This window comes from Delphinapterus leucas, chromosome 12 (assembly GCF_059928025.1).
Source record: "Delphinapterus leucas isolate spDelLeu-1000000601 "Yukka" chromosome 12, BTC_Dleu_Yukka2, whole genome shotgun sequence".
Taxonomy (NCBI): Eukaryota; Metazoa; Chordata; class Mammalia; order Artiodactyla; family Monodontidae; genus Delphinapterus; species Delphinapterus leucas.
The window spans coordinates 13,554,237-13,576,487 of NC_143140.1; the positions used below are offsets into that span (position 1 = coordinate 13,554,237).

Consider the following 22,251-nt stretch of genomic DNA (forward strand, 5'->3'; position numbering starts at 1 on the left):
AGATTCCCCAGTCCAAATTTGCTTTATATACCCATTTCACCAATCTCTTCCTAAAATATATTGTTCAGATTGTTTAGATTTCAGATCATTGGGATTTTAAAAATTACTTGAATATGGGAACTCTTTTTTTTTTTTTTTGCCAAGTACAGAATCATTGGAGAACTTGGACTATAAAATAGATTATTAGACTTCTTTTTTTTTTTTTTGTATATCTTAGAGCTGAGCTATGCTACTTTTTTTAAAAATCAAATCATACATATGATTATAGAAACAGTAAAATGCCAGGCAAAATAGAAAAGACAAATTGAGAAAAGATAATTACAACGTACATACAAGAGAGGGATTACTTATACCACCATATGAACAAATCTTTTTTTTTCTTTTTTATACAGGAGGTTCTTATTAGTCATCCATTTTATACACATCAGTGTATACATGTCAATCCCAATCGCCCAATTCATCACAGCACCACCACCACCCACTGCCGCTTTCCCCCTTTGGTGTCCATACGTTTGTTCTCTACATCTGTGTCTAAATTTCTGCCCTGAAAACCGGTTCATCTGTACCATTTTCCTAGGTTCCACATATATGCGTTAATATACGATATTTGTTTCTCTCTTTCTGACTTACTTCACTCTGTATGACAATCTCTAGATCCATCCACATCTCTACAAATGACCCAATTTCGTTCCTTTTTATGGCTGAGTAATATTCCATTTTTGAAATAATTTTATTATACATGTACCACGTCTTCTTTATCCATTCATCTGTCGATGGGCATTTAGGTTGCTTCCATGACCTGGCTATTGTAAATACTGCTGCAATGAACACTGTGGTACATGACTCTTTTTGAATTATGGTTTTCTCTGGGTATATGCCCAGTAGTGGGATTGCTGGATCATATGGTAATTCTATTTTTAGTATTTTAAGGAACCTCCATACTGTTCTGCATAGTGGCTGTATCAATTTACATTCCCACCAACAGTGTAAGAGGGTTCCCTTTTCTCCACACCCCCTCCATCATTTGTTGTTTGTAGATTTTCTGATGATGCCCATTCTAACTGGTGTGAGGTGATACCTCACTGTAGTTTTGATTTGCATTTATCTAATAATTAGTGATGTTGAGCAGCTTTTCATGTGCTCCTTGGCCATCTGTTTGTCTTCTTTGGAGAAAGGTCTATTTAGGTCTTCTGCCCATTTTTGGATTGGGTTGTTTGTTATTTTAATATTGAACTGCATGAGCTGTTTATATATTTTGGAGATTAGTCCTTTGTCTGTTGGTTCGTTTGCAAATATTTTCTGTGAGGGCTGTCTTTTCTTCTGAGGGTTGTCTTTTCATCTTGTTATGGTTTCCTTTACCGTGCAAAAGCTTTGAAGTTTCATTAGGTCCCATTTGTTTATTTTTGTTTTTATTTCCATTTCTCTAGGAAGTGGATCAAAAAAGATCTTGCTGTGATTTATGTCAAAGAGTGTTCTTCCTATGTTTTCCTCTAAGAGTTTTATAGTGTCCGGTCTTATATTTAGGTCTCTAATCCATTTTGAGTTTATTTTTGTGTATGGTGTTAGGGAGTGTTCTAATTTCATTCTTTTACATGTACCTGTCCAGTTTTCACAGCACCAGTTATTGAAGAGACTGTCTTTTCTCCATTGTATATCCTTGCCTCCTTTGTCATAGATTAGTTGACCATAGGTGCGTGGGTTTATCTCTGGGCTTTCTATCTTGTTCCATTGATCTATATTTCTGTTTTTGTGCCAGTACCATATTGTCTTGATTACTTGTAAAATAGTTTGAAGTCAGGGAGTCTGATTCATCCAGCTCCGTTTTTTTCCCTCAAGACTGCTTTGGCTATTCGGGGTCTTTTTGTCTCCATACAAATTTTAAGATTTTTTGTTCTAGTTCTGTAAAAAATGCTATTGGTAATTTGATAGGGATTGCATTGAATCTGTAGATTGCTTTGGGTAGTAGAATCATTTTCACAATATTGATTCTTCCAATACAAGAACATGGTATATCTCTCCATCTGTTGATATCTTCTTTAATTTCTTTCATCAGTGTCTTATAGTTTTCTGCATACAGGTCTTTTGTCTCCCAAGGTAGGTTTATTTGTAGGTATGTTATTCTTTTTGTTGCACTGGTAAATGGGAGTGTTTACTTAATTTCTCTTTCAGATATTTCATCATTAGTGTATAGGAATGCAAGAGATTTCTGTGCATTAATTTTGTATCCTGCTACTTTACCAAATTCATTGATGAGCTCTAGTAGTTTTCTGGTGGCATCTTTAGGATTCTCTATGTATAGTATCATGTCATCTGCAAACAGTGACAGTTTTACTTCTTTTCCAATTTGTAGTCTTTTAGTTTCTTTTTCTTCTCTGATTGCCGTGGCTAGGACTCACAAAACTATGTTGAATAATAGTGGTGAGAGTGGACATCCTTGTCTTGTACCTGATCTTAGAGGAAATGCTTTCAGTTTTTCACCATTAAAATTTATGTTTGCTGTGGATTTGTCGTGTATGGCCTTTATTATGTTGAGGTAGGTGCCCTCTATGCCCACTTTCTGGAGAGTTTTTTTTTATCATAAATGGGTGTTGAATTTTGTCAAAAGCTTTTTCTACATCTATTGAGATGATCATATGGTTTTTATTCTTCAATTTGTTAATATGGTGTATCACATTGTTTGATTTGTGTATACTGAAGAATCCTTGCATCCCTGGGATAAATCCCACTTGATCATGGTGTATGATCCTTTTAATGTGCTCTTGGATTCTGTTTGCTTGTATTTTGTTGAGGATTTTTGCATCTATATTCATGAGTGGTATTGGTCTATAATTTTCTTTTTTTGTAGTATCTTGGTTTGGTTTTGGTATCAGGGTGATGGTGGCCTCACAGAATGAGTTTGGGAGTGTTCCTTCCTCTGCAATTTTTTGGAAGAGTTTGAGAAGGATGGGTGTTACTCTTCTCTAAATGTTTGATAGAATTCACCTGTGAAGCCGTCGGGTCCTGGACTTTTGTGTTTTGGAAGATTTTTAATCACAGTTTAAATTTCATTACTTGTGATTGGTCTGTTCATATTTTCTATTTCTTCCTGGTTCAGTCTTGGAAGGATATACCTTTCTAAGAACTTGTCCATTTCTTCCAGGTTGCCTATTTTTTTGGCATAGAGTTGATTGTAGTAGTCTCTTAGGATGCTTTGTATTTCTGTGGGGTCTTTGTAACTTCTTTTTCATTTCTAATTCTATTGATTTGAGTCCTCTCCCTCTTTTTCTTGATGAGTCTGGCTAATGGTTTATCAATTTTGTTTCTCTTCTCAAAGAGCCAGCTTTTAGTTTTATTGATCTTTGCTATTGTTTTGTTTGTTTCTATTTCATTTATTTCTGCTTGGATCTATATAATTTCTTTCCTTCTGCTAACTTTGGGTTTTGTTTGTTCTTCTTTCTCTGGTTCCTTTAGGTGTAAGGTTAGATTGTTTATTTGAGATTTTTCTTGTTTCTTGAGGTAGGCTTGTACAGCTATAAACTTCCCTCTTAGAACTGCTTTTGCTGCATCCCATATGTTTTGGATCATCATGTTTTCATTGTAATTTGTCTCTAGGTGTTTTCTGATTTCCTCTTTTATTTCTTCAGTGATCTCTTGGTTATTTAGTAACATACTGTTTAGCCTCCATGTGTTTGTGTTTTTTACATTTTTTTCCCTGTAATTGATTTCTGACCTCATAGTGTTGTGGTTAGAAAAGATGTTTGATATGATTTCAATTTTTTTAAATTTACTGTGGCTTGATTTATGACCCAAGATGTGATCTATCCTGGAGAATGTTCTGTGTGCACTTGAGAAGAAAGTGTAATCTACTGTTTTTGGATGGAATGTCCTATAAATATCAATTAAATCTATCTGGCCTTTTGTGTCATTTAAAGCTTTTGTTTACTTATTTATTTTCATTTTGGATGATCTGTCCATTGGTGCAAGTGAGGTGTTAAAGTCCCCCTCTATTATTGTGTTACTGTCGATTTCCTCTTTTATAGCTGTTAGCAGTTGCCTTATGTATTGAGGTGCTCTGATGTTGTGTGCATATATATTTATAATTGTTATATCTTCTTCTTGGATTGATCCCTCGATCATTATATAGTGTCCTTCCTTGTCTCTTGTAACATTCTTTATTTTAAAGTCTATTTTATCTGATATGAGTATTGCTACTCCAGCTTTCTTTTGATTTCCATTTGCATGGAATATCTTTTTCCATCCCCTCACTTTCAGTCTGTATGTGTCCTTAGGTCTGAAGTGGGTCTCTTGTAGACAGCATATATATGGGTCTTATTGTTGTATCCATTCAGCGAGCCTGTGTCTTTTGGTTGGAGCATTTAATACATTCACATTTAGGTAATTATCGATATGTATGTTCCTATCACCATTTTCTTAATTGTTTTGGGTTTGTTTTTGCAGGTCCTTTTCTTCCCTTGTGTTTCCCACTTAGAGAAGTTCCTCTAGCATTTGTTGTAGAGCTGGTTTGGTGGTGCTGAATTCTCTTAGCTTTTGCATGTCTGTAAAGCTTTTGATTTCTCCATTGAATCTGAATGAGATCCTTGCTGGGTAGAGTAATCTTGGTTGTAGTTTCTTCCTTTTCATCACTTTAAGTATATCATGCCACTCCCTTCTGGCTTGTAGAGTTTCTGCTGTGAAATCAGCTGTTACCCTTATGGGAGTTCCCTTGTATGTTATTTGTCATTTTTCCCTTGCTGCTTTCAATAACTTTTGTTTGTCTTTAATTTTTGCCAGTTTGATTACTATGTGTCTCAGCGTGTTTCTCCTTGGGTTTATCCTGTATGCGACTCGCTGTGCTTCCTGGACTGGGTGGCTATTTCCTTTCCCATGTTAGGGAAGTTTTCTACTATAATCTCTTCAAATACTTTCTTGGGTCCTTTCTCTCTCTCTTCTCCTTCTGGAACCCCTATAATGCGAATGTTGTTGCGTTTAATGTTGTCCCAGAGGTGTCTTAGGCCGTCTTCAGTTCTTTTCCTTCTTTTTTCTCTCTTCTGTTCTGCAGCAGTGAATTCCACCATTCTGTCTTCCAGATCACTTATCTATTCTTCTGCCTTAGTTATTCTCCTATTGATTCCTTCTAGTGTAGTTTTCATTTCAGTTATTGTATTGTTCATCTCTGTTTGTTCTTTAATTCTTCTAGGTCTTCATTAAACATTTCTTGCATCTTCTCGCTCTTTGCCTCCATTCTTTTTTCAAGGTCCTGGATCATCTTCACTATCATTATTCTGAATTCTTTTTCTGGAAGGTTGCCTATCTCCACTTCATTTAGTTGTTTTTTTGGGGGTTTTATCTTGTTCCTTCATCTGGTACATAGCCCTCTGCCTTTTCATCTTGTCTGTCTTTCTGTGAATGTCGTTTTTGTTCCACAGGCTGCAGGATTGTACTTCTTCTTGCTTCTGCTGTCTGCCCTCTGGTCTAGACTTCTTTATTGTGGGGTGTAAAATAAGATTTAATTGGGTTTACACAATGAATAAAGGGAAAGTGGATAAAATTCTCCTGTTATATTTTAAAACAGAATTTACTAAGATTGGTATAAAATATTGTTAATTGGGGCTTCCCTGGTGGGGAAGTGGTTAAGAATGCACCTGCCAATGCAGGAGACATGGGTTCGAGCCCTGGTCCGGGAAGCTGCTCCCACGTGCCGCGGAGCAACTAAGCCCGTGTTCCACAACTACTGAGCCTGCGTGCCACAGCTACTGAAGCCTGGGCACCTAGAGCCCCTGTGCTGCAATAAGAGAAGCCACCCTAATGAGAAGGTGAAGCACCACAACAAAGAGTAGCCCCCGCTCGCTGCAACTAGAGAAAGCCCGTGTGCAGCAACAAAGAACCAACGCAGCCAAAAAATAAATAAATACATAAAATAAGTCTAAAAATAAATACTGTTAATTGAATTTGGTGCAATGAGGTGACATCTCTTGGATCCTATTTGTGGAAACCAGGCCTAAGGTGCTACTAACTGGCTGTGAAGGAGACTCTTAGCTCTGAAAAGGAGTTCTCAGCAGGTGAGACTCAGTACAGGAGCTAGAGAGTCATCAAGAGGCTCAACTGCTGCAGACGTTGATCAAATCAATCTTCATCAAGGACCGTGAGAGTAAGAAAGCAGCAGGCTGGGAAGTTAAACATGCAAGCCAAGGAATTCTCCAGAAAAAAATAGAGTTTCTTAGAAAAGCAAGGGCATTTTGGGCTGAGTGAAGGAGCTGGAGCAAGATGTGGTGTTCCAGGCAAACACAACTCAGAATTAAAGATGCTGTTGCTTTTCCTAGAAGCCCAGATCTGTAGAAAGAATTTCATGAGATGATTCATCCAACACTCCACTTAAAGTAAAACTGCAGTAGATATAAGGGAATATACTAGCTAGCAGTGAATCACTTGGATGTAGTAATTCTGGGAATGGAAAGCCTCAGCCCTTTGGGCCCATTTGGTCAAACTGGTGACAAGAGTGAGTCTCACAAGATCTGTGTGAAGATGCTGTCTCCGGGGAACTTAAAAGCTGAAGTGTCCATCGACAGATCAATGGATAAAGAAGATGTGGCACATATATTCAATGGACTATTACTCAGCCATAAAAAGAAATGAAATTGAGTTACTTATAGTGAGGTGGATGGACCTAGAGTCTGTCATACAGAGTGAAGTAAGTCAGAAAGAGAAAAACAAATACTATATGCTAGCACATATATATGGAATGTAAAAGAAAAAAGGTTCTGATGAAACTAGGGGCAGTACAGGAATAAAGACACAGATGTAGAGAATGGACTTGAGGACATGGGCAGGGGGAAGGGTAAACTGGGACAAAGTGAGAGTGTCATGGACATATAAATACACTACCAAATGTAAAATAGATAGCTAGTGGGAAGCAGCTGCATAGCACAGGGAGATCAGCTCGGTGCTTTGTGACCACCTAGAGGGGTGGGATAGGGAGGATGGGAGGGAGACGCAAGAGGGAGGGGATATGGGGATATATGTATACGTATAGCTGATTCACTTTGTTATACAGCAGAAACTAACACACCATTGAAAAGCAATTATACTCCAATAAAGATGTTAAAAAAAAAAAGCTAACGTGGTGAAGGAGAGGCCGTATCCATGGTACTCTAAAACCAACGCACACTGTCCTGGCAAACTCTCTCTCATGTTTCCCCACGCAGCCTCCACAAGTTTAATTTACTTGAGTCGCTCTCAGAGAGCCTCACAGACAATCAGAGAATTTGTTCAGCTTCCTGTGGTGCTAACCATGGTATCAGGCTGCACTTAGCTCTTGGGTCCTGGTGTCAGGCATCTTCAGGGACCTTCCCAACATCTGTGGAATCACCAAGTCTTTGACCGTATCCTCTCTTCAAGGGCACAGTCACTGGTGGTGCCAGGTCTACTTCTAACTTGTCACTTCATTTAGCTGTTAAAGGTGTATAACACTCATCAGTGAAGAAATGTCACCTCAAGAGCATTTTTCTCACTTCTATAATCCACAGGTTACCATTTATTTAAAATATCTCTAATGAATATACACAAAATGAAAATAACAAGAAAGCTACTACGTTATCTATTGGCATGCTTTATAAGTTTTAAATATTTGACTCCAATGAAGATACATCAATTTTTAAAATTTTTTAAATTTCATAAATTTTAAATTATAGTTGTAAAGATGGGCACTTATGTTTGGGGTACAGTACTTCCATTATTTTATGATGAAAATAACTTGATTGATTTTTCTAAGTTTCCAAAGAAAAATTATTCTTAAAGTGTTATGTATCCTCAGAGCCATGTCTCCCAGAGTATGCATACAGCATCCCCGAGCTTGGCCTGGATTCTGCTTCTCAACAGTTGTTATTCTTTGGGGTTCTTTTCTTAGAATTAGAAGTGCTTAAGAGTTCTGTTAAAAGACAAAATAAAAAAAGATGAATTTGCTCACTTGGAGAAGAACATATGCAAAGTGCCGTAGAACCTATATCTCAGGTAAAATATTCTCAAAGGGAAGGTTTTTTTTAAGGTTTAATATTTAAACTAGAAAACTGATTTATATGAATGGAGGGAAGCCTATTCTGAGCAGAGTAGAGTAGAATTTGTATATTAACTGCACTTTATACTTACATACAATGTGATACAGTAATAAATTAAGTGATTTGCATATAAATCCCATTATCCTAAAATAAACCTACACTTCGAAGTTTGTCGAGGTGATAGCAGTAAACTTTTTAAGTCAAGGCCCTGAACAAAGTATTAGTTTCTTGAGGTGGCATTTTTCTTCTGAGGTCCAGGAGACTTTATGTAATATGGAATCATGGAGACTTTGAAGATGAAGAACTATAGCATTTAATTATGCTCTTTTGTAATTATAATACGCATCACCTTGTACAGACTTGCATAGGCCTTCTAACCTGATAGATACATAGCCTTACTGCCAACACACCACAGAAAAATAACTGTCCCCTTTATGTTTACTCAGCACAGCTAGGATTTTGCCTAAGATATTTGGTAAGTTTTCTGTTCTGGGTTCAAATAAGAAAATCTACTCTATGTAGCAAGGGTTCTTAGATATTAGTCACTGGTGACTTCCGGTCAGCTTGGTTGGACAGAAGCCACTGTCAGTCAAAACAAGTAAATTGGATGGTTAAGTTTCCAAGAGAACTGAGTGGCTTAATGCATGAGATCACACAAGGGCATACACACATATGTCATACACACGCACACACACACACACACACACACACACACACAGGTGCTCACAACTCACATCCTCATGATGTGCAGTGGGAAAATGAGATTGGGCCCCTGGAGCAAATCCTGCCTACTGCCCTACCTCCAGACTTCACACTCAAAGCATGCTTGCATTTGCTGCTCGAATATTGCAAATAAAAAATGGCCTCACTCCCTATTTCTCTTGTGTATGTCATGTATCAGATATGTTTTTTGAGAAGTAGGGATAGTTTTTTAAAATAGGAACACTTATCTTCCAATAATCTTAATCCTAATAATGTGATAGTAAAAAATTAAATAAAATAGAGCCTAATTTATGCTAAAACCAATTTTCAATCTGCTGAATTACCTAGAATTTGTCCTAAAGTGTTTATTTTAGTGGGAAAACTTTTGATAAATTTATTTCACTTTTCGTGGGGTAGGTGTGCAGTAAGTGATAGCCCTCACTGTTCTGTCATTCAATTATTAAATACCCAGAGTTATAAACATCTTGGGTTTGAATCCCAGCTCAAATCCTTACTCTGTGTAATTTGGGACATGTCTCTTACAGTTTCTAAGTTTTCTTTTTATGAAATGGGAATTATATTGTACCTACTTCTAGTTTTGTCTTAAAGATTAGATGAAATAATTCATGAGATTGCCAGCTCAGTGCCTGATAAATAAATATTTGGAAAACAGTAGATATAATTTTAAAAGAAAACAGTTTAATGATTCTCTTATTCTAAACTCTGGCTTACTAAGAGACTAAACTAGAACTCATTTGAGGGAATTTATATTATTTATTCAAAATATATTGAATGGAAACGTTAAAATAAAAGTCACATATCTTAGAAAACTTTGACTTCTTAAAACAAACTGGATATTAGGAATCTAATGAGTTTTCAGCCTAACCAAAAAATATGAGTACAAACTTTTACAATAATAATAATAGTGGCCATTTACTTTATAATTATTATGTGCTAAATACTATCAAGAAACTTCTTTACATTATTTCATTCATTCCCCACGGTATCTCTATGAGGTACGATTTTGTTTTTTAATTTTTAAAGTATTTATTGGAAAAATTTCGCCACATGACAATTACTCCATAGCAGTGGGACACACACCTATTTCCACATGACTTCTTCAACAACACACGTTATTGAGTTTTTCCATTTTCTATTAAATAGGTGAAACATTATACCACATTATTATTTTACTTTCCATGTTTAAAAGTATGAGAGATTATAAGTCATTTATATATGAATTTTTTTCTCTGAAATGCCCTTGCCCTTTCTTTACATTGGATTGTTGTTATTTTTCTTATTGATTTACAAGATCTCTTTACATATATTAACCCATTGTCAGATAGCCTGCTATTCTTTTTTTTTTAACATCTTTATTGGAATATAATTGCTTTACAATGGTGTGTTAGTTTCTGCTTTATAGCAAAGTGAATCAGTTATACATACACATATGTTCCCATATCTCTTCCCACTTGTGTCTCCCTCCCTCCCACCCTCACTATCCCACCCCTCCAGGCGGTCACAAAGCACCGAGCTGATCTCCCTGTGCTATGCGGCTGCTTCCCACTAGCTATCTATTTTACGTTTGGTAGTGTATATGAGTCCATGCCACTCTCTCGCTTTGTCACAGCTTACCCTTCCCCCTCCCCATATCCTCAAGTCCATTCTCTAGTAGGTCTGTGTCTTTATTCCTGTCTTACCCCTAGGTTCTTCAACATTTTTTTTTCTTAAATTCCATATATATGTGTTAGCATACGGTATTTGTCTTTCTCTTTCTGGCTTACTTCACTCTGTATGACAGACTCTAGGTCTATCCACCTCATTACAAATAGCTCAATTTTGTTTCTTTTTATGGCTGAGTAATTCCATTGTATATATGTGCCACATCTTCTTTATCCATTCATCCGATGATGGACACTTAGGTTTTTTCCATCTCCGGGCTATTGTAAATAGAGCTGCAATGAACATTTTGGTACATGACCCTTTTTGAATTATGGTTTTCTCAGGGTATATGCCCAGTAGTGGGATTGCTGTCATATGGTAGTTCTATTTGTAGTTTTTTAAGGAACCTCCATACTGTTCTCCATAGTGGCTGTACCAATTCACATTCCCACCAGCAGTGCAAGAGTGTTCCCTTTTCTCCACACCCTCTCCAGCATTTATTGTTTCTAGATTTTTTGATGGTGGCCATTCTGACTGGTGTGAGATGATATCTCATTGTAGTTTTGATTTGCATTTCTATGAGGTACGATTTATCATCACTGTTTCACAGATGGAGAAATTTCCCCAAAGTTTCATCGCTAACTACTAGTGAAGTCAGGATTTGAATCTCTACCCACGTGAATCCATGGCTCTGGCACCTTTACCGTATTACCTTGTCTGAAGTGTCCCTCAAGTGCTCACATTTCCTTTGCAGACAGTTCTGAATTAGATCTTAAATTCATTTATCTGCAGGCTAGAGAGGGAACTGCACAGGGGACTTCCTTCCTTCCTGCTCCAGGGAGGGCTGTGTCCCTTGTCTTGAAATCTATGGACCCTTTTAAAGTCTGCCTATCCTTAGAGATAATTCTCCCAGCCTCAGAAAATTGTGTCCATCTCTTGAAAGTCATCATCATATGTTTTTCACCAAATGAAAGGATTGTGTCTAGCTTTACTTTCTGAAATAAGTATTATGAAAACAATGCAGTTTTATTTTGTCTCGTTTCCAAATTATATTTAAAATATGCTTCCAAACTTCCCAAACTTGACTCTCTGGAGATCCTGTCTGACCTCCATGCAGGCCCATCATGGCCACACTGTCCAGATAAACCTTACCTCAGTGTCTAATCTAGAAACTTCTCTATTTATGCTCTTCTCCAAATATGCTCTTGATATTATATATATATATGTATGTGTGTAAATTTTATATTCATTTGATCAAATATATCTATAAATTGTATATTTACTTGATCAAAAATACAAGTGTTTCATCTAGTACCATGATGTTCTTTTTTTAAAAAAATCAAACTTCTAGAGGTAAAAAGCCACGTGCATTAAGGCGCTTAAGAAGTGTATCTGATAGTGTGGTGAGAGAGTTGCCAAGTTGCATGTCTTAAAAATAGCTGGGCTAACTGTCCTCATTAAGAGCTGCTTTGTGTACCGGGTCTTTTCACCATCAACTCTGAAGCCCCAGCTCTTTGCAGGAGGATGAGACCAAACTGGACAGATCCATTGTTCCCTAACTGTCTTTATATTTCTTTTCTGTTGGAAAATGAAATGACTGTGATCTTTGAATCTCGGTTTTCCCTTAAAAAGACATTTTATGAGAAGACTGCACCTTCAGGAAATAAAGGCAGACGCTGTTACAGTTTATGAAAGCACAGACAAGGCTGGTAGCTGTTGTGAATGATAATGAACTCTGCAACAGCCCTGGTCCAGACGTAGCATTAATGCCTCAGATACTCCGAAACTTACAGGCATTTGTTGAGAAAGCTGAAGAATTTTTTTTTTGTCATTTGGCTTTCTCCCTGCATTATCTAGTTTCATCCAGTTTGCCAGTGAAATTCAGAATTAAGATTAATTTCAGAGTTCTTCCCAAGATCAAAAAAGTTAAAATATCTATTAGTATGTGACAATTTATTGTCCAAATCGCAACACTAAATGAGGAGAAAAAAAAGTACAACACAGCTTTATTCTAAAAATGGGATATTTCCTTTCTGTGAAATTGTCAAGGTTTATAAAACAAGTATGAGCTCCATGTTAGTAGAAGATACCTCTTAAACAGAGAGTCACACACATACTCCTGTATTTCAGAAAATCCTGCAGTGAATAAAGGTAGAGTCAAATCTGGACGTAGGATTGAACTTTTTATTATAACCAATTTCTATTCACGGTTAAAGTGGCCACAAAGCAAACAGTTTTGTCAGCCTGCTTCTTGACCTCACTTACTACAGTTACAAGACTGATACTTGAATTATCAGTGAAAAATGACTGCCTTTACCTGGAGCAAGTCTCATTTAATTGTCTTATCTGTGGGCAGTATATTGACACAAGATAGCACTAAAATAAGCAGAAACCCGAGAAGGACAGAGGTAATAGAAGGATAGGAAAAAGAAAAAGAGGCTTGCTCACTCTGCAGTTGAGTTTATCTCTTAATGGTTTCTTATTCCCTCCTAATGCCTTCCACTCGCACCCCAAGTGGAGCAGTTGGCAGAGAACACAACAGATGGATGACAGGCTCAACACAGGCAGTGGATCTGGCACCCCGGCACTCGACTTTCATTTGCTAAACGGTTAGCCAGATTTTAAGAAGCTAGTCTGCTAGTGTTCCTATTTGGTTTAATGCACTGTGAGAATCTAGCACACAAATATTAAAATATTGCCATAAAAAAGATCACACAGTCTCTGTTTCTCTGCATAGTTTAGTGGCTAATTATTTTAATCTTTTCAAAAAAATTTTTATTGAAGTAGAGAGTTGATTTACAATGTTGTGTTAATTTCTGCTATACAGCAGAGTGATTCAATTATACATATATATTCTTTTTCATGGTCTTTTCCATTATGGTTTATCACAGGATATTGAATATAGTTCCCTGTGCCATACAGTAGGACCTTGTTATTTATCCATCCTATATACAATAGTTTGCATCTGCTAATCCCAACCTCCCAATCATTCCCTCCCTCCCCCTCCCTCCCCCTTGGCAACCACAAGTCTGTTTTCTATGTCTGTGGATCTATGTCTGTTTTGTATATAAATTCATTTGTATCATTTTTTTAGATTCCACATGTAAGTGATATTATATGATATTTATCTTTCTCTTTCCGACTTACTTCACTTAGTATGATAATCTCTAGGTCCATCCATGTTGCTGCAAATGGCATTATTTCATTCTCTTTTATGGCTGAGTAATATTCCTGTGTGTGTGTGTGTATACACACACACACACACACACACACACACACTGCATCTTCTTTATCCATTCATCTGTTGATGGACATCTAGGTTGCTTCCATGCCTTGGCGCCATTGTGAATAGTGCTGCTATGAAAATATGGGTGCATGTATCTTTTCTAGTTATAGTTTTGTCATAATTATTTTATTTCTGATGTAGATTACTGAGATACTCAATAGGGAATTTAGAGGTGTAATTGTTATTTTATATAGACGTCTACAAGTTCAGATAATAGAATTTTCTTAATGTGGCTGTGTCTAAAGGAGCTTTTTGCAGCCTAGTCAGGGTTGTCATAGCCTGTGGAAGGTCATGCACGAACTTGTTGGGTAAGAGAAGAAGATTCGAGAGGATGACCACAGTCAGCATCTTCCTTTCCTCCCACCATCACTGCATTTTCACAGATCACTGACTTCACAGCTCAAGAAAAATTGCATCTATTTCATGAATTCTCCTTGGCCACCAGGCAGACTTAGCAGCCCTGCACTCTGCTCGTGTAGTGCTTTGTTTACATTACCCACTTAGTCTGTGTGTCTTGGTCTCCACTGTGACCTCCTGGAGAACAAGGGCCGGGGATCCCTCTCACACCTTTCACCCCAGCACCTGGCCCAGCGCGTGGCACCTCCTTGGTTCTGCATAATGTTTGTTGAGCTGTTCAGAGCTCAAGTCAATAGAGAAGAGAAACAGAGGATGGCTGTTAGAAAACCATGCCGAGGGAGGATTGGAAAGGCCTCCAAAGCCGCGAGGCTTCGGTCCAAATCTCCTGTACTATCTGCAGACGCGCACTTCAGGGAATAGGAGGGCCAGAGACTCTCCCATGTCTGGTGAAGCTGACAGCGGTGCTTCGGGGGTGAAACGGAAATAGAGGGAAGAGTGTGCAGCCCCAGAACTGGCTTCCCATTTCCCTTGGAGACAGCATGCTCTCCCTCCTCTCTCCAGCATAAATCTCTAGGTGATTTTGCTGCCTTGTCCCCTGTACTAGGTTTGCACATCTCCTGACTTTCTTACAACGTTGCTAAGGCGTGTTCTTCCTCCAGACCTTCACAGCCATTTATCTCAGGTCTAAAGATAAGTAACCAATGCCTTCAATGCATTGAAGCTCCAGTAGAAGTAATTGATACAGAGTAGAACTCTAAATTACTACTAAATTACTACTTCTGGCCAGAAATAGTTTGCAGTTACCGGTGTCTCACTGTCTCCAAGTAGGAGCTTACTGAGGACACTGTCCTTCTCTTTATATCTTCAATTATCTCCTGTTAGAATACTTGATTCAGATGTCAGTTACTCCACTCTAGATAGTTCAGTGGATGATTTACACTAAATGTCTTCTGTTTCCCTGGTACTGTTGTGAAGCTTCAAGTTTGCCTAAAGACTGCCTTCCAGCTAGTCTCACAAGAAAGTGAAAAGCCCACACACTCATTCTTAACAGATCCACTTGAAGAAAACCTTACTGATGACATAGGAGCCTAGATTTTGTAGTGTGGTCTTATAACATTGGCCAAGGCTCAATTCCCTAACTTTGCTGTAAGTGGAAAGAAACATTTACGTCCCCAAACCATTTCAAAATTACTTGTTTTTTATTTGAATAACTCAGCGTAATTTGCACTCCAGTAATTTGAAAAAGGATTGTAAAAATATCCTCTTTGAAAGGAAAACTTAATGGTTTTAGTTGACTACAAGTTCAATGTATGCACAAGCAATTTAGCTTCAAAAAGGCAAGTTGTAGTAATGCCGGTATTGTATAGTATCCAGAACAAGGTGTGTGTGTGTATGTGTGTATATGCCAGTACTCATCTCTGTGTGGTTGAGACCATATCTGGAGTGATGTGCTGAATTCTCAGTGCCACATTTTAAAGGACAGTGTGTGCCCATGGAACAGTTACTATAATATTAAGGGACTCCAAACTATCATTTGAAAAATGATTGGATTACTGAATAGGCTTAATGGTGACACAAAGGGATGTCATGTATAAGTCCCATATGATATTTGTCCTGTGTGAAATAAGACCAATGGGCAGAAATTTGGGAAAGGTTAATTTGGGTTCAGAAGGCATTGTTTCAATATCCATACATCAAATTGTTTTGTTTTGCTCTCCACAATGCAAATTAAACAGCAAACTAGCCTGACTTTAAGAAGCTTTCAATAGGGTCAGTGCCTTAGCAGATTCTTTGGTGGAGCTGGTGGATACAAATGTATAAATTTACACCTGTCCCTGTATTTAAGAATACCCACCCTGCTTGTTTTCTAGGTGTGTGCCCTTGCGTGTACTTGTGTGCACACAGATACACTCAGGTTAATAGTTTTTGAGAAAGTAGATGTTGGGTTCAGCTGCTGCTAACTCCCCACATTTATATTACTATGATTAAAACATGTATTGACCATGTATTACTGATGGTGGGCTGGCCTTCTCTTCTTTGAAATGACCATAAGAATAAGTAATAATAGGGTCTCATTCATTTTTGTTTAAGAATGTTTTAAATTTGCCTTATTCTGAGCATTCATGTGATAATATATCCCCATGTGTTACCTGCATGAAGGATCCAACAAATACAAAGAATTCAAAAAGTTTGAAGTTTTAAACCCTATGAAGTACATAGTTTTTTTACTTAACAATTTATTTCTTGGAATGAAGTCCCAGAATATAGAAGGAAAAAATACTCTTCCCTGAAATAAAAGGACTCTGATTGGACGAGATATCAGAAAAAATATAGGAGGTATATGTTTAATTTCCTGAAATATTTAGTGGAGTGGCAGGAATTTAGAACCATATAAAAATTAAATCCCGAAAGATTATGGCCTGAGTACAGCATGCCTATTGTCGGAATTATAGAGGTCAAGTTAGTGATACACAAAATCATAACCAGATTTACTTTTGGCTGCTTCCTTTACTGGTTTTCATGCTAGGATTCTGGCATTCCACTTCAGATATTTGTTCCAGCTATTTCACTCAAAACTCAATTTAAGTAAATTTACTCTTAATGAATATGAATTAATTAGTGGGAAAATATTGATATACTTCCAAGCGTACAGTAAATTCAAACAGAAGACTGTGTTCCTGGGAAACTTGCTCTAAGTAAAATGATAGGTCAAATTACATTTTTAAATATGGAAACAGTGTTATAAATGGGACCTCAGACTTTTTTTTTAACATCTTAATTGGAGTATAATTGCTTTACAATGGTGTGTTAGTTTCTGCTTTATAACACAGTGAATCAGCTATACATATACATATATCCCCATATCTCCTCTCTCTTGCATCTCCCTCCCACTCTCCCTATCCCACCCCTCTAGGTGGTCACAAAGCACTGAGCTGATCTCCCTGTGCTATGTGGCTGCTTCCCACTAGCTATCTATTTTACATTTGGTAGTATATATAAGTCTATGCCACTCTCTTACTTCGTCCCAGCTTACCCTTCCCCCTCCCCGTGTCCTCAAGTCCATTCTCTACATCTGCAGGATCTCAGACTTTTTATTTTATTTTATTTTATTTATTTATTTATTTATTTATTTTGTGATACGCGGGGCTCTCACCGCTGTGGCCTCTCCCATTGAGGAGCACAGGCTCCGGACGCGCAGGCTCAGCAGCCATGGCCCACGGGCCCAGCCGCTCCGCATCATGCAGGATCCTTCTGGACCGGGGCATGAACCCGTGTCCCCTGCATCGGCAGGCGGACTCTCAACCACTGCGCCCCCAGGGAAGCCCCAGGATCTCAGACTTTTTAATCAAAGTCTGAATGCCTAACTTTTAAAAGAAAAAAATCGCCAAAACATAGTATATAACTTTCTATTTTCCAGGCTTGGGTCTAGTTATAAGGGAATTTTCATTTACCTGCTTAATCTGCCTTTCTTTCTTGGTCTCCTTGGTACTAGGTGTGCAAACTACAGCCCTAGGGAGTGTGATTCTTTATTAAATGTCTTTCAGACAGCATGTATTTCCTGCATAAGAAAAGACATTGATTCCAATGTCAAAGAAATCAGGAAAACTAACAATTTATCTTGTATGCCTAGCTGTGCTTACTTCCGGGAAATGAGCAGTGATAAAAAGGAGGTAAAAGGAAATCCTTTGATCAGCTTTTCAGAAAGCCACCAGCTGCTCCTAAATCACACTTAAGTTTTTTTCCAAAAGCTTTCCAAAGAGGTTACTTTGAATTCTGGAAAGGGCTTTTTAGGTTACTCTGTGAAGTTGAAGACACGCTGTGTATTACACTAATGCCATGGCATCGATGCTATCAGCAGCAATGTTAGATTTTGCCCTGCTTTATATTACACGTATCCATACATTGCCCATCTGGAGCTTGAATCTGTAATACGAAAGGGACGCAGGCCCTTTGATGGAGAAACCTGTAATAGAAAGTATATGCCGGAGAAACAAATTTTGAAAGTTATAGTAGATACAGGAAACATTGATTATAATTTTCTTTCAATAATGGGCTAAAGTATTGATGGGAAGCCAAAAAAGATGCTTCTTATTTCCTCCTGTGCTGAGACTGGGAGCACCGAGGGACAGCAAGAGTTTAGAAAAAACAGCTAATGTCTGCTCATCCAGTAATTTTAGGCAGGCATTTATTTGTTGGATAGAATTCAATTTGACCCCAAGCTGCATGGGCACCAGAGCTTTGAAACTGTGATTCAGAGTAAAGAAGGGCTCATTCTGTTGACATAAATTAGGTTTTAGATAAAGTCCTGACAGGAGAAACATAGTCTGTTAATCTGTTAAACAAAATTTTGCTCTTTAAGACTATATTCTTCTTTAGTTGTTATGCTACTTAGTAGTTTTTTTTTTTTTTTGAGATATAGCCAGAAACGAATATGCTAAGTTATCCTTCGGACTGGAAAAATGACAAATGATTTTACATGATTATAAGTTTCTATGTCAGACATCTCTGGTAACTTTGAGAAAATCTGTGAGAAGAAAATAAATTGGTTTCTGAATACCAAAGTTACAGACTTTAAGCTTCAAAAGTTTCCCAGTATCTCAAAATCTTTCATATGTTGTTGTGTCACGTGAAGCCAACTCATTTCCTGGAAGAGTAATCAGTGGTGTCCATTGGGTTATCCATGGAGCTTAGAATTATGTTTACAAAACAAATTTTGGGTCAGGAAAGAGCAGAGACCAATTAACACTGGCCATAGGAAAATATTTTAATTGCAACAGTCGTAAAACCAGTGTCCATTAAAGAGAGAAACGGTACCCAGTTGACAGTGCATCTGGGTGTGACCCTAACCTGACATGTGCCAGAGGTGGCCCTTTAGGTGCCAGTCTTTGGAGCACATGACACATAGGAGTGAGCTGTGAGCAAAGAAAAAGGGAAGGAGCTACTGACATTGCTTTCCTTTTTCCAAAAAGTATTTTTGGCAGTGTAGACTGTGTCAGTGTACCTTACCAGATTACAAACCATATATTGTTATTGTGTGTAACTTGTAATATGATGTAAAACATTATATTGGACCAACCAGTGAAAACAATTCTGCTCCTCATGGACAAGTGGACATACTTCTGTGATGAGTAACAGCTCAGTTTCCATAGAATGTTCCCTGGTGTCAAAAACTTAATGTGCTTTGACTTTCACTTTATTAAGTGAAATGGGAAGTTTCTAATATATTTGTGGGATGCCTCAGGTCTAGAACTATAACAACTTTTTAAATGATAGAAATATATTTATTACATAGATAAGTACACTGTATTTTACTGATGCCTCAACACTTGGCCACAAAGTTTTGCCTTTAGTGTTTAGTATATTCTGTGATGATAGCAGTTACACTGTGCAGCACAGATAATTTAATCTAGTCAAAGAAAAGCCTTAGTCTTTAAAATATGTTGTGTGTATAGCAGTACATTGCTGGAAAAAATGACTAAGCCTTTCCAAAAATGTATTAATTGATGAAACAATAATCTCTTTAGGCTTAAACAGAACATATTATTGCTATTTTAAAATTTGAAGATATGATTTTTTCTTCATATATTTGAATTTTATTTTTAAAACTCTAAGAAGTGGTGTCTAACTTCATTTTAGGTAACACTTTAAAAACAAGCTGTTGTTTCATAAATGTTTGCTAGAAATAAAGCGGGTCAGTAGAATGTTAGTTTATTTTGAGCTTTCTAAACCTGGAAATTTGGGAGCCCAAGTCACATCCTTGAAGCAGCAGAATTCCTGAGGCTCCACTGGGAATGTGCACATCCTCCCAGGAGTATCTTGTTCTAGCTTGTGTGCCATTTGCAAACCAGACTTGTCAAAGAGATGGCCCATGAATTCCAGTAATGGAAACTGATAGGCATCTGCTGAAAACCTTTGTACCCAACACAGGAACCAGATGGATGGAAAGAACTCAAAATTCTCCCAAGGAACTGTTTCAAGTAGAACGGCATTGGGCACGTCTTCAAAACTGATCTAAAGGCCATCAACGGGAATGAGAAAGAAAGTAGATATGCTTTATATATATAAAAATATTTTATTTATATATATATATATATATATATATATTTAGTTTTTAGATAAGAGGTCACTTACAAGCCAGAATGAAATCTTTTCCATGAGACAGTGCAGGTGGGTGATTAGGTGTGCAGAGAGGAAGCAGGTGAACTTGAATTCCAGGTCTATACCCCGGTTCTGTAATCATTCGTAAGAAGATGGTCATAATAGTTGTATCTCCCTGATGGATTTGTTGTGAGAACAGTGCCTGGCCCATAGACAGCCTGTGTCAGACTTTAATATTATGCCCAGAGGTTTAAAAGAGAGAAAATAAAATGAAGGACACGAAGTGGCACGTGGGAAAGCATGGGCTGTGCAGTCTGAGAGACCTCCATTCAAATCTTAGGTGATGCTCCTAGTTGGTGACTGTGAGCATGCTACCGAACCGCTCAGAGCCTCTATTTTCTTATTTTCTGAATGCAAGTACTAGCCCTGGAGTTGGGAGATGAAGGATGGGTGCGAAGCCCCCTGTACCCCTGTACTTGATACACATTCAGCATTAGGCTGCCTTTCCTCCCAGCCTAGAACAAGTTGTTAAAAAAACACAAAAATTTCTTTATTCACTTGTTTTTTGTGGCTAACAAAATTTATTCTGTGTATTTCTTTTAGGGCGAAAATGGTTTACATGGAGCTCCAGGCTTACCTGGTCAAAAGGTAAAGAGATTTTTAATGTTTCATATTAGTTAAGAACTTTAACATCTTGAAAGTTGAATGTGTACATAAATATAGTGAAGATTTAGAAAATGTGTTTGATGAAATTGAATTCCCTGAGTCAACCAGCACTTGAACCTCCTTTCCAAAGAGAGCCCATGGAAGCGATCCCTTCTCAAAGGACCTACTTTAGGAGGGAGCTTTACCGGAGAGGTTTAGCCACATGCTTCTCTGGAGAAGTGGGCAATGATGCTTCATGGGGGCCCGGGGAGTGAGCACAGCTGCTCTGGGAATGTTTTCACTGTTGAGTCTAAAATGAAGACTGGAACAGGCTTTACTACCTTTGACAGTGTGTGGTTACTTCTTTTCCTTTTTGTATATCCCAGATTGAGCTAAACATAATGGTTACAATGATATAAAACATTAAATATTACAAAGATGCTACAACTAATCTCTTCAAAAAATTCTTTCAGAATGATAAATTCATAATCAGTAGGGATTTTTGCATTGGCTAGGGTGCTTCTTTCTGGGCCTAGAATCTTTCTCCTTACCAAGGTAAATTTCATTTCACCCCTTTATTGTCCATGGGCTGATTTTTCCTCCTGGGAAGAAATATGATTGTAGGTGACCAGCATTATTGGAAACACAGAGACTGGTTTATTCCAGTTTCCTGAAGGGATAGGGAGCCCCTGCAGGTGGCGCCAGCTGTCATGATACCACCCAGATAATCCCGCCACAGGGGAGAGCATTATTGGTGCAATATTAGATGCCCACCAAAGCCAAGCATATCATTTCTATGCTCTGGAGAAGTTTTACAGATCTTAGCAACAGGAAGTCAGAAGTTACTGTCGCATCTAGGTTTTGCTCTGTAGCTAAAAATTACCGTTAAAAAGATATGCACGTATTTGTAGTTACAGCTTTTGAAAAATCTTCCTTTACTTACTTGATGAAGATACTAAGATTGAACTGGCAGTGATGAAATGGCAAGCTTCTGCACTTCTTCACAGCAGTTCTAGACAAAACCCATTGATACAGCGGGTGCTGCATCTGTGAGTCGAGTTGCCAGCCAAGGGATGTGTAGATTTATCTTCTGGGAAACAGTTTAGGACCTTCCAGCAGCTGTTTATGGTGGCTGCCTCATGCTGGCATTGTGGCCGACGTACTGCGGTGTTCAGCAGCTTTGTGTCAGCTTGAATTAACAGATCAAGTTAAAGTCTATATTTTAGGAAAAGTGGTAGGAAAAAGATAGACCACACATTCAGTGGCAAATATACCCAAATACTAACTTACTTTCTTTCCTGTACCTTTTTTGAAGGTAGATAAAGCAGAAGTAATTATTATTATTATTTTAAATTTAATTTATTTTATTTTGGCTGCGTTGGGTCTTCGTTGCTGCGCGTGGGCTTTCTCTAGCTGCAGCGAGCGGGGGCTACTCTTCATTGCAGTGCGTGGGCTTCTCATTGCAGTGAC

The 22,251-nt window shown here is 37.8% G+C and overlaps 1 protein-coding gene across 1 annotated transcript in view; it reads left to right on the top strand.

Moving 5' to 3' along the window:
• COL19A1 (collagen type XIX alpha 1 chain) overlaps positions 1 to 22,251 on the top strand; it is a 356,054-nt gene that overhangs the window by 66,916 nt on the left and 266,887 nt on the right. Inside the window, exon 9 of the mRNA XM_089921716.1 lies at positions 20,740 to 20,784. Coding sequence (XP_089777842.1) covers positions 20,740 to 20,784 — 45 coding nt within the window. The remainder of the gene's footprint in view (positions 1 to 20,739; positions 20,785 to 22,251) is intronic.